The following is a 12,852-nucleotide window of genomic DNA, read 5'->3' as shown; positions in this document are numbered from 1 at the left end:
TTGGTAAATGTATGGTGCTGCATAAGGGGATGAAAAATTCCCACTTCAACTAGACTAACAGGGTCTGAACTTACTGACACTGGGAGGGGAAAAGATTTGGGGTCATAGTGGACCCAAGTTAAAGTGTCCACTCAGACCATTCCCAGATTTAGGAGGCATAGCATACCTCATTTCAGTTTCGCTTTTTGATTAGATTATGTGAGTTGGCTTTTTGAATTTGGGATTTCCTCCCCTCTTTTTCCAGGCTGTAATTTGCCATGTTTTCCGCATTGGGGTCAGAAGGAGGCAGCCGCCCTTCCCTGTTCCAAAAGAGTGTTGTTGTTTTTGCAAAATAGGTGCCTGCTTGCAGCTTTCTTTTGTGGCCCTTTATTCCATGTTCCCTCACCTCCCCCCTTCCCCAGGTGTTTTCTTTTTAAATAAGGTTACAATGCTGTGGCGTTGTAACAAACAATTTATTATTGTCCCTGGAGGATTGGAGAAGGCAGCGGGCTTCAGAAGGACAGGGGTGGGGGGAGGCGGGGGAGGAGAGATCCATGTGTGCCTCCCCAATGCTGCATGGAGTGGCTGTCAGATTGCATGGAGAGGAGAGGCATGGAGGTCCTCTTTCTTCCCTTCCCCGATCCGAGCCCGCATTGCTGGGGAGAGGTGAGGAAACTTGGAATGAAAGGGTGCTATTTGGGGGGGGGGGAAGAGGCACAGGTAATATGGAAGAGGGGAACACTAGGGCACTTTGTCCATAGGAGGAGGAGGAAGAGAGGGAGGAGGGAAGATGGTGATGAGGAAAGTGGTGTACCCAAACACTTAAAATGGCCGGTGTGCTGTCCAAATAGCTATTAATCAGAATACTGAGAAATAAGAGACATTATCTCCGTTTACTTGGGAATTGTAGTCAGATCCCTAGACCAGGGGTAGTCAAACTGCGGCCCTCCCAATGTCCATGGACTACAATTCCCATGAGCCCCTGCCAGCAAATGCTCATGGGAATTGTATTCCATGGACATCTGGAGGGCCGCAGTTTGACTACCCCTGCCCTAGATCAGCCCAATTATCATCTGATCTGAGACTATATCCTTTGTCCCTTTTTCAGCCCTGAATTTCTGATTGTTTTTTCTAATTCTAATTTAGTGAGAAGGATGGCATCAAGGGAAAAGAAACAGCCAGACTGATAGTGAAAACAGGCACAAAGGGAGTGGAAGTCTTATCTAAAGTATCAAGCACACATGGCCCTAAAGCACAGATTGTTTTGAAACATCGTTTTTCACCGGGGGAGGCATCATCTGCGCATGGAATTGGGGTCCCTGTGGGTGGGCACGAAGCTGTGTATTTCCTTGCATTCTGCAGACTAGATGACCCTGGAGGACCTTTCCAATTCAATGATTCTGTGAAATACCAAAGACAGCAAAAAAATTTTTTTTAATTACATAGGATGGTATTTTCTTTCCCTAGAGATAAAAGAGCTTCCGTACTCGCATATAAGCAGAGTTTTCCAGCACAGTTTTTAGCACTTAAAAGACCTCCTCGGCTTATACGCAGGTAATTGATTAACAGCCTACCCCCAGCCAGCCAATTGCAGCATTGCATCTGCAACCTGATCTCTTTGCAAGTGAGCAAGTGGCCTCCAGTTAACCTTTGCCTTCTGTAAAGATCTTAACAACTAATCACTTGGTGAGTGAGCTAATTGTTCCCAGCTAACCTTTGCCTTCTGCAAATATCTTGAAAGCTTACTCTGGCAGCTTGTAGGCAGGGCCGGATTTTCCTATAGGCTAACTAGGCTTCAGCCTAGGGCCTCAAGATCAAGAGGGGCCTATATTCCACATTTTTTATAAATCACATGTTTCAGTTAACATATTGATATATATCACAGTAATGATGTATTTTATTATCTCTCATGTAATTTACAAACTTAAAAATGGGAGGTGAAAGGGCCACATAAGTGGGATAACCTAGGGCCTCTTTTCATGTAAATTCGGCCCTGCTTGTAGGACATCAATGATTTGGCTGAGGGATTCTGATATTTTCCCCCCTTCTTTTCCTAATCACTTCTTCCAAACTATTCTTTTGGTTTCTGTGGGTGGGGTGAGGTGGGTTTTAGGGGTGCTTTGGGATTTACTGTTTTTTCAGTGTTTCTTTTTTTACCTGAGGGGCAGCATTGTTTGCCTTTTCTTCTTGGGGTTGTGTTTCTTTTAAAAGTTGATTTTTACAGTTCTTTCTTTCAGTGTTCAGTTTTACAGTTCTTTATTTCAGTGTTTTGTTCTGGGGAGGGGGGGCACTGCAGTTGTAGTTAGAGTTGTCCATTCTCCCAGTTTGGTAGCTGTTGTACTTTTTGTAGTAGGTTGCCAACTTTGGGTACTACTGTTCTGCTCTGGTTTGCTGGCCGGGGGGCACTGTTTGGTTCTCTTGTCAGAGCTGTTCTCACAGAGCAGTTCTGTCAGTGCTCTCTCAGGGTGTTTGGCATCAAGAGAGGAAGGGAAGGTAAGCTGCTTTGAGACTCCTTTGGTTAGTGAAAAGTGGGGTACAAAAACCAGCAGCTATTCATCCTCTTGACTTTTCTGTATTTGTTGGGGGGGGGAGACTGGATGGGAAAGCCTGTGATGATGGAGCATGGATTAAGCGCTTAGGCCACCCTGTAAATTTACCAGTAGCTTGCTGCATTTCCCACCCTCGGCTTATATGCAAGTCAATAAGTTTGCCCAGATTTTGTGGTAAAATTAAGTGCCTCGGCTTATATGCGAGTATATACGGTATGTAAGAAAGGAATGGTTTTATAAAGGAATGCAGAAAGGGAGAACATGTCAGACCCTCACAGTGTAGGTGTAGGTTCCCTGGTTTGGGGCACTCTTGTCACTGGCCATCTGGTCAGCAGGGGGAAATTATGTCCCGAAAGACAGGCAAGAAGCTGGAAATAAATGTGCCCTGTCTGTGTTACCTAGAAGTGTCATAGGCACATCAGTGATGTTGGGGGGGGGGGATGCTCTGGGTTTGGGGCAAAACTCTATGGTAGAAGGCTAGTTCTACCATAGAACTTTTGCCCACAAACCAAAGCAGCTTCCCCAATGTCTTGTGTTACTTCTGTGTTCAGTTCCAGCTTCTTCTCGTCCTGCTCCTGGTAAGTTGACTCTCATCTCCCACCAACTGGTCCAATGACCTGGCAACCCTAGAAGCACATGTTGACTTGTGCTTTCTTGATTTCTCTCTGACAGCTTGGTGGCTGGCTAGAGCAGGGATGGAGTTTACAATTCAGAGGCACTCCTTTATATCTACTGTTGCTAATGAATGGGGGCTTGTGGACGTGCCCCAAGATCACCTGACCTTAGTTTGTTCTACAGCAAGACTGTCTTAAAGACAGCTGTACAAGATGGTTCAAGCACTCTTTATATTAAAGTTGGTTGAAGCCATTCCTCTCTTTGGAAGCCTTTATCTGCAGACTCCAAAACAGTACAGCTGGCATTGAAGACTTTTATTCGCAGAAGAAGTCGCTGATCTGCAAGATACAAACATTAGAAGGGAATAACAAAATTTATTCACTTGAAAACTATGCCAGATTTCTTTGAAAGGAAGATGACCCTGAATTTTATACACATGGACTTCACCTTTCAAAGCAGCCATTTTATCCAGGCGTACTGATCCCTGTCACCTGGAGATGAGAGTCCAGGAGCACCTTCAAAACTAATCACATTTGTGGCAGGGGAGGAGTTTTTGTGAGTCACTGCTCACTTCTTCAGATACAGGAAGAATGTGAGTCTGTTCTTATATCTTGGAGAGTGGAGCGATTTCAGGTGCCAAATGACTACACTAGGTGAATGACAATCACATGTGCAATTGGATTAGATGTGATAGGCAGAGAAATCAGCCAAGGTCATGAGACAGGAAACCTTGGTCTTGATTCAGTCCAGGAGGGTGCATTGTCTTAAGCTTCATTATCAGTTGCAATTCAGCAGTCGCACTTTCTAATCTCCTACTGAAATTTCTTTACAAAAGTTTCTAGCTGTATCTGACAAACTGAGCTGTGACTCACCCCTGCAAGGAAGGGCAAGTTAGCTTCATTATGTGTGGTGCTCCTGTGGGGTCTGCTGGTTTCACCCAGGGTGCCCTATCCTACTCTACCCATTTCATCTCCATCCAGATGAAGAACAGATTCATGCTGCTGCTTTCATTTCAGCATGCCATTTTGCTTGTGGAGACTGGGGCTGGGGCCTGAATGGAGTGGATTTGAGCACACCACCCACAACATCAACTCTCTTGAAGTGTTTGAAAGATTGTCCCTTAGAGGAGGGCAGGGACGGGTTCCTGTTGGCAGCAAAGGATAGGAGCCACAGTCATGGCTTTAAACTCCGTGCAGAGTGATACCGGCTAGATATCAGAGTGGTTCAACAGTGGGATGGGTTGTCTAATGAGTTGGGGGCGCTCCCTTATGTCACCTGTGGGTTCTGCAGAGGTATCTTTGTGCGAGGGGATTCGGAATGGGGAGATTGGTGGGCTGTTTCTGTGCCCATCCAACGTGTCACCGGCCCTGTTACTTCTTTCCAGCCTGGTTTTAATTCCAGGAAGAGCATTTCACCGTAACTTTTCATGCTCACATCACACACCCTCCAAAGTCCAGGGCCAGGTAGCCAGAAAGTAGCAAGCTGACCTTCAGGAAGGTCAACTGCTCCACTCTCCAGGGGATGATGTGCTCAGGCGATGTTGCCTGCATGGGGAAATGCGGGCTCACTCTGCATGAGAGGAGCTCCTGGGCCATGGCAGAGAGGTCCGGCCAGACCAAATCCCTTGTGGCCCAGCACCTCAGCGGACAGACGGTCTGCAGCTCATAAGACTCTGCAAGGTAAGCCCTCACCCTTGCAACCGCCGTGTCCTTTCTCATGGCCCTAACACTCCCCAAAGGGACAAACAACCACCCGATGACTGACATCTGACAGGGTGAGCCCTTGGCTGATGTTTGATTGGAAGGGTTTACAAGTTAAGCAATTCCTAACACAGACCCTTTTCACTAGAGGCCTACTTAGCAGAGCCTAACTTTCAGCCAGAAACACACATTTGAACCTAAAACACACAACTCATCTCAATACCCCCGCCCTAAAAAAATCCCAAACCTCGAGAAATTAAAGTACCAATCGCCTAGAAATTAAACTAGATCAAAACTGAAGAGAAACGACAACACCCAAGCCAAACCGGGGAAAAAGAGAGGCCTGCAGCCTTGGCCTTGCCCCACCCCCACCCCCAACTAATGGAAATGTGTGTTATAGAGACATTGTTAGAGGTGCCAAACTCCAGGCAAGACCTGGGGATCCCCTGAATCAGGGGTAGTCAAACTGCAACCCTCCAGATGTCCATGGACTACAATTTTATCCAGGCGTACTGATCCCTGTCACCTGGAGATGAGAGTCTGGCAGGGGCTCATGGGAATTGTAGTCCATGGACATCTGGAGGGCCACAGTTTGACTAGCCTTGCTCATCTCCAAAAGACCAGCAATGAGACGCAGAAGGTGGATCCAACCATCTTCCAGATGGCAAAGATCAGTTCCCCTGGAAAAAAGGGCTACTTGGGAGGGAGGACTCTGGGGCAGGGCATCCCACTCCCTGTCCTCCTCCAAAACTCCAGGAGTTTCAAAGTCAGGAGGTGGTGGCCAAGGGGGGGGGGGGGCTGGCAAGCCTCATGATTACAGGTGTGTTTTTGGAAATGTTCTGGGCAGCAGCAAGAGACCAGCCTTCCTGTATGGACACGCAAAAACGGAGCTCTGTTTTCGCCCCCAAAATATAAAATTTAGACACCTAAGAGGAAGCCCACTCCACAGCTCTTCCCTCGTGCCCTGCTTGCCATCTTGAAAAACCTGGAGGTCAGTCTCAGAGAAGGCAAATGGCCACTTAGAAGGGTGGATGGGGTGGCCTCATACCCTGCTGAGGAGCCTCCTCTTCTCCTCCCAGACTCCATCCCCCAAAATCTCCAACTTTTTCCCAACTGGAAACTCTAGGCATGAGGGTTGCCAGCTGTGGGTTGGGAGATTCCTGGAGGTGTGGAAGGGGGTGGAGCCTGGGGAGGGCGGGGACTTCAGTGGGGTCCAATGGCCACAAAGTCCACCTTCCAAAGCGGCCATTTTCTCCAGGGAGATCAGTTGGAACAGTGGAAGATCTCCAGCCACCCCCTGGAGGCTGGCAACCCTACTAGGCACAGCCCTGAGAGGCAGGTGGGTCATAGGCATGTGGGAAAGGGTGGCGCTCCCGGCGCAAGAGAAGTGATCTACACACACCTCTGCGGCTCAAAGGAGAGAGGCAACCCAGAGGGCAGCTGCCAAGAATGGGGCCTCTGGCCCAGCACAGTGGGGGGAGGGACAGAACAGGCTCGCGGCAGGCAGGAGGGTGGCCAACAAGCACAGGAGGCTCCTTGTACTCTGAAGAGAGCCCCTTTCAGCACACAGCAGGACGGAGCCAAGCAAAACTTGGCAGAGGCTCATTCGGTAACATCCGTGGAGCAAAAAGTCTGAGTCCAGCGCCACCTCCCAGACCAACACAGTGGGTAGCTGAGCTTGTGTGGATGCACACTTCTCTGGATGTGGCAAAACAGACTTCTCCGAGCATTCTAGACTGCTAGAGGGAGGGGGCTGAGTGGCCAGGGAGGATGCAGAAGCCCCTGGGGGTAAATGCTTTGACGGGTGTGCTGATTTGCAACTGCTCTAATGCAGTCTTTGCTAAAGGTGTTGCTCAGCTCCTCCTGCATCTTGATAGATTCAGGTGGGCAGCCTGGTTGGCCTGGAGCAGCAGGACAAAGTTTGAGTCCTGGGGTACCCTGAAGACCAGCAAAGTTTCATTCAAAGTAATGATTTTTGTGAGCAAGCACACTTCCTCAGGCACAGTGACTCCAACTAGCCCTTACTGGCAACTAACCTGCCCCCACACTTTCTGTTTCAAAGACCTTGTGGCCAGCAGACATCTTTGTTGGTCTTCAAGGTGCCACTGGCCCTCTAGCTCCGGTCCAATCTACCAATGAAGCAAGTGGGTCACTTGGTTACTTGGTCCGTCTTCATTTAAAATGAGCCCATCCGTTCCTCCACTCTACGGTTACGGGACAAGAAGCCCCCGCCCAGTTGCTCAAACGATACCTGAGCCTGGCAGGACCAAAACCCCTCTCCTACCTTCGTGGGAATTGTCTCGTTTGCTTTCCGGAAGACGTTCTGTTCCGTGACTAAGTTCCTGGGGAAATAGCCCATGGTGCCCACCTGGTCCTCATACTGTTCACTGTACACCTTGCAACAACAACAACAACAAAACCGCAAGATTAATCATGGCCCCCATGGTCCCCATAACATGGTAGTTCCCCTAGAGAAAATGGCAGATTTGAAGGGTGGACTATAAGGCATAATTCCACCCTGAAGTCCTTCTCCTCCTCTCCCATCCCCATCCCTCCCCTCTCAGTCTTTGGTCATTTCCCAGCCAAAAGATGGCAACCGACTTTTCCATCTCTGGGAAGAATGACCTACTGTAGCTTCTTAGGAGCATCAGAGAGCCATGTTTGATCAGGCCAGTGGCTCATTCAGGCCAACACTCTGTGTCACCCAGGGGCCGATAAGAGGTCCACCAGCGGGTCCAGGACTCCAGAATCTCTCCCACAGTGCCCCCCCAAGCAACAAGAACACAGAGCAGGGGTAGTCAAACTGTGGCCCTCCAGATGTCCATGGACTACAATTCCCATGAGCCCCTGCCAGCATTCACTGGCAGGGGCTCATGGGAATTGTAGTCCATGGACATCTGGAGGGCCACAGTTTGACTACACCTGACACAGAGTATCACCGCCCTGGACAGAGCGTTCCATCTAGACCTTAGGGCTCATAGCCAAGGATGGACCTGGGCTCCAGACATTTATCCAGTCCCCTTTCAAAGCAGACTGTGCTTGTAGCCAGCGTCACCACCTGGGGCACTGAATTCCGTGTGTAAAAGCTTCTTTTCGGAAACATGAAAGGCATCAGAAGAATGATCCTTTTCTGTTGATAAAATGCCTTTTGAAGGGGTTTTTTGATCCTGATGGGGGGATGGGTTGGAGGGGACACACACAAGGTGCAGTGAAATATCTGCCTTTTTCAGCCATTTGGCAGGAACAACTTATTTCAGCTGTTCCTTGATAGTTGCACGTGCCCAGTCTGAAATCTGTAGTGGCCCTGCTTTGAAAACTTCAGCCTGCCCCCCCCACTTTTCTGCCCCTCAACAAGCGAAAAGAGGCTAGAAATGGGTTCTTACACTCAATTATTGCTTTTCATGGAATCTGCTGCGACCTTAGATTCCTTTTCTTTAAACTTCTAATCAGGGAAGACTGACCAAGGTGAACAGGTGTGTTCATCTGTCTGGAGCAGCAGGAAAGAGCCAGAGTTGAGCAGCACCTCAAAGGTTAACAAAATTTGTGGCAGGGAAGGAACTTCCGTGTATCTTTGGATGCAGCTAGAATGCGAGTCCCTTTGTCCTTCTGTCTGGAAGAGTGGAATTATTTCAGATCCAAGAGGCAAGGCCAAAGGAACTCACATTCTAGCTGCACTGGAAGAGGTGAAAACTTTTGTTTTGTCACAAATTTTGTTAGTTTTGAACTCTCGCTCTACCAGGAGTAGTCAAACTGCGGCCCTCCAGATGTCCATGGACTACAATTCCCATGAGCCCCTGCCAGTGCATGCTGGCAGGGGCTCATGGGAATTGTAGTCCATGGACATCTGGAGGGCTGCAGTTTGACTACCCCTGCAGGCTAACCAGAGAAGGAAAGGGGTGTGACAGGCATGTAACTGGCCTTCCCAGAGATGTGGGGCTGACTTTAAAAGGATCCTGGTAATCCCAATTCCTTAACCCTGCAGTGACTGGCAGATAAGAGCCCAGCAGAGATATGATGACTGTTTATATACGGACGCTCTTACATTTCCATACCAGAATTCCCCTGCTTTTTTCTCTTTCACCAGCTTGGAGTAAATGTAGATCAGTTGCCCCTTTCGGAGATTGATGAACCTGCAGTCGGGTGCATTGTAATTGTCTTCGGCTCTTGCAAGAGAAATGGCATCTGTGGGGCAGAAAATGAGACAAGTGGATTTTCAAAAGAATGCAGACAGGGCAGGATCTAGGAAGATGCTACCATGCTATATTCAGGTCCCTAGTGTGGTATCTGTGGGCAAGATATGACCCGTTGACACAATTCCTGGTGCCCACCAAGTGCTTTTTGAAAGTGGGCAGGGTTACATGTGGTTTATAACAAGCGTGGCTTCTGGAGATATGATTGGCTGTTCAGACTTATATGAAAAGTTACTTTGACAGCAGCTGCCACCTTAGCACAATGGTCTCCACTGTGTGGTCAAAGGTGAGCTGCAGCAGCCATTTTGTGACTGGCTACACTTCCTGTGGCTGCCATTTTGTGGCTGCAGAATTCCAAAGGTGCCCTACAGGATCTAAAGCAGTGGTTCTCAACCTCGGGGTCAGGACCCCTTTGGGGGTTGAACGACCCTTTCACAGGGGTTGCGGCAGGGCAAGCAGCTCGGCCAGGGTGGCACCATCCATACAACAGCCTTGTGGGGTAGATCAGGGTAGTGTCCATCTGTCTGGAGCAGCGGAAAAGAGCGAGATAGGCATGGTGGGACAAGAGGCAGAGCCGAACTGAGAAACCCCAGGGGAAAAAAAACAATTTATATACAATCACTTGCATAATTTTATGGTTTGGGGTCACCACAACATGAGGTTATTAAAGGGTCGTGGCATTAGAAAGGTTGAGAACCACTGCACTAAAGGGTTGCAGAGCCCTGGCTTTTATGTAACCCACAAGAAGAATACTGAATTTTCTCAAGCGACATTCAACTTGTGCTAAAGTACCAAATGCCTAAGGTTTTGCCAAAAAATACAATTCTTGAAAAAACAGTGCACTCTGAAGCAGGGGTAGTCAAACGGCGGCCCTCCAGATGTCCATGGACTACAATTCCCAGGAGCCCCTGCCAGCATTCGCTGGCAGGGGCTCCTGGGAATTGTAGTCCATGGACATCTGGAGGGCCGCCGTTTGACTACCCCTGCTCTGAAGCGTATCACCTGGCCCCTCAGAGGGATTTGTGCTCGCTACCAATGAGATTAAAAAAGCAGACTTACACACACAGCCTTTATCTGCACACCGCTTTTTGCTGGAGAGTTTGCCCATAAAAAGCCCGTTCCTGGTCGGGAACGTGATCCCCAGGCAGAGCAGAACGAACAGCCAACGAATGGCGTGTGACATTTCCTGCCCCTGCGCTCTCTTCCAAGGACCTCACTCAAACGAAAGGCAGACGGAGGAATGGTTCCCTTCTGCAGAAACACCAAGACTCATCTGCAGGGGGGGGGGGGACGACATCTCCAACCAACCAACCAACCAACCAACAGGATGGGGCGTGGACCACATTCCAGCTGCAGAAATCCGCGGGGAGACTCAGTCCTGCCAAAATACCTCTGTCTGCTGCACAAGGCTACGAATGCAGGGAGCTTTAAGATTACTTCTATGAAATTTTGCCCAGAGATGGGGGGGAAAACATCCATCCTTTAACTGCACAAATGTTTTCAAATTATGGGTTGGTTGAAATACAGCAGCACCAGCAATCGTGCGCCGTGTCAGGGGGGGACATGTTGATGCCCACCGAGCCAGTGTGGGTGATGGTTATAGCAGGGATTCCCGATGAGGGGCCTACGGACCCCTGGGGGTCCGCACCTTTCCCCTCCTGCCTTTTTTTAATTTCAGATTTTATTTATGGTCCAACAGCAAAGGGTACAGGTGGTGATGTCACTTCCTGTGGCATTTCACTTCCGGGGGCATGGCAGGGATGTGTGTGGCTAGCAAACATCACTTCCAAGTGTGCTCGAAGCCTGAACATTTATTTCAGGGGCTCCTCCATGGTCAAAAGGTTGGAAAAGGCTGGATTAGAGACTTGGAACTGAACTAGGGTTGTGCGTCCAAATCGGCTGTTCCAGGCCGACGCTGACAGCGCCGCACTGCCAGGGCCATGGAGAGGAGCCTTTTGGCAGCAGGCAGAGATAGAGCCCTGCTGGACATAATCCAGCACTCCAGGAGCCTGCCCAGACTAATGGCCAACTCCCATATGCAAACTCATGGAACACATGTGATGGCGGCGAGGAAGCTGGCCGTGCGGCGGTACCACCAGACCTCGGAACAGTGCTGGACAAAGTTTAAAAGGCTAATATTGGACTTCCTCGCCAGTCTGGTGGCACGGCAGGGTGACCCCAGAGAGTGGAAGGACAGCCGTACACAATCAGTTTATGGTTCTCTGTGGGATGCTCTCAATGGGAGGAGAGACGACACCTGCAGGAATGCTTACATGTTAAGTTTTCAAGCACCCTCTAACTCAGGGGTAGTCAAACTGCGGCCCTCCAGATGTCCATGGACTACAATTCCCAGGAGCCCCCTGCCAGCATTCGCTGGCAGGGGGCTCCTGGGAAGTGTAGTCCATGGACATCTGGAGGGCCGCAGTTTGACTTCCCCTGCTCTAACTACTCCCCCCCCCACCCTGGGAATTCTCCCACAGTTCTGAACTGGGATTCTTTTGCAGGAGAGGCTGAAGCAGAGTTGGTTCTTATGTGCCGCTTTTCTCTACCTGAAGGAGGCTCAAAGTGGCTTAGTGAGAAACACTTGCTATTTCTTGCGACTTATCATCACTTTTTTGCTATATATGATGATGGTGTTTAATCACCCTTTTCTGAATCTTTTAATATTATTTGTTTTCCAAAATAAAGGAATTAAAAAAAAAACAGGAATGCACTAAGCATAATTATTACTTTTTTAAAAAAAATAGGGGACATCAGCAGCCTGACCCTAGAATAATTTTCTCAGCAGTAAACCCCCCTGTGATAAAGTGTCCCAGGAATGTGGCCAAAGGGACTCTCCACGGAGCCCCTTTCCTTACAATGGGGTTCAAAGGCCACTTGTGTATCAAACAACTCTAAGGGAGTTTAACAAGTGCTGCAACGCACGGCTGTATGGATTGATGATGAAAGAAGTCTTGTTGGAAACGTTTGGAGGATAAAAATTGTACTGACTGGTTCTGTTGTACTAGATTTGGAAAGACACCCCCCCCATACACACACACCACATTTCAGACCTTGTTTTATCAAAGGCAACAGGATGAGCGGTGCAGAAATAAACTCGAACAATAGGCAGCTGTATTGTGGCTGATCAAAGAGGGCATCATGCGGGAAAATCCGGCAGTCGGTAGGAGACTCCCACTGCCATCTGCTTATCTTCCCGGGCCTCGCACTTTCGGTAGAGATTAGAATTTGTCAAGGGAGGAAGAGCCACTGTATTTATCTCCAGCATCAGAAATGGGAACTTTAGCACAGAGGAAAGTGCTCCTTGCGTGCGCGGAGGAGAAGAGCACAAAATCAGAGGGAAGGGTGCCTAAGCGGCTTTTCTTTTCATTCGCATCAAAATGGGGCTGCCTTTGAGTCAGCGCCTCCAACGACTGGGCTGGATCCGCCAGCCCCTTGTTGTGGATGGAACTTCTGCCCACAGAGTGTGACTTCTGCTACAGCTAGAAATGCTCTGCTGAAATCCTTGGGGGGGGGGGCGGCTCTCTAGGTGCAGGGCATTTGGGGGTAGGGCGTTTTGAACAGATGCTGGAAGGGGACAAGTTCTGCACTGTGGACAGAACACGTGATGGCGCCTCTACTGAGTCAGACCCTTGGTCCATCGAAGGCAAGGTTGAAGTCTTTCACAACACCTTCTCCATGGGATCTTCTGCAGGACAAGCAGATGCTCTGCCACGGAGCCCTGCTCCAAAACTCTCAAGGAGACCCAAGCCACCACCCTCACTCGAGTCCACCAAACATTAAGTGCATTCCGGCTGAAAGAAGGCAACACACAGTGAA

General features: G+C 49.2%; 1 protein-coding gene across 1 annotated transcript; it reads right to left on the bottom strand.

Moving 5' to 3' along the window:
* Window positions 1-1,140: 1,140 nt before the first annotated feature.
* OTOR (otoraplin) lies at window positions 1,141-10,323 on the bottom strand. Its single transcript, XM_077316548.1, has 4 exons — window positions 10,093-10,323; window positions 8,886-9,025; window positions 7,128-7,238; window positions 1,141-3,481 (listed from the first exon to the last, which is right to left on the bottom strand). Exons 1-4 carry the CDS (start codon window positions 10,214-10,216, stop codon window positions 3,458-3,460), a joined length of 399 nt encoding a protein of 132 aa, XP_077172663.1. The 5' UTR covers window positions 10,217-10,323; the 3' UTR covers window positions 1,141-3,457.
* Window positions 10,324-12,852: the final 2,529 nt, after the last annotated feature.

This window comes from Paroedura picta, chromosome 1 (assembly GCF_049243985.1).
Source record: "Paroedura picta isolate Pp20150507F chromosome 1, Ppicta_v3.0, whole genome shotgun sequence".
NCBI lineage: Eukaryota > Metazoa > Chordata > Lepidosauria > Squamata > Gekkonidae > Paroedura > Paroedura picta.
This window is presented reverse-complemented; position numbering and strand designations above follow the sequence as displayed.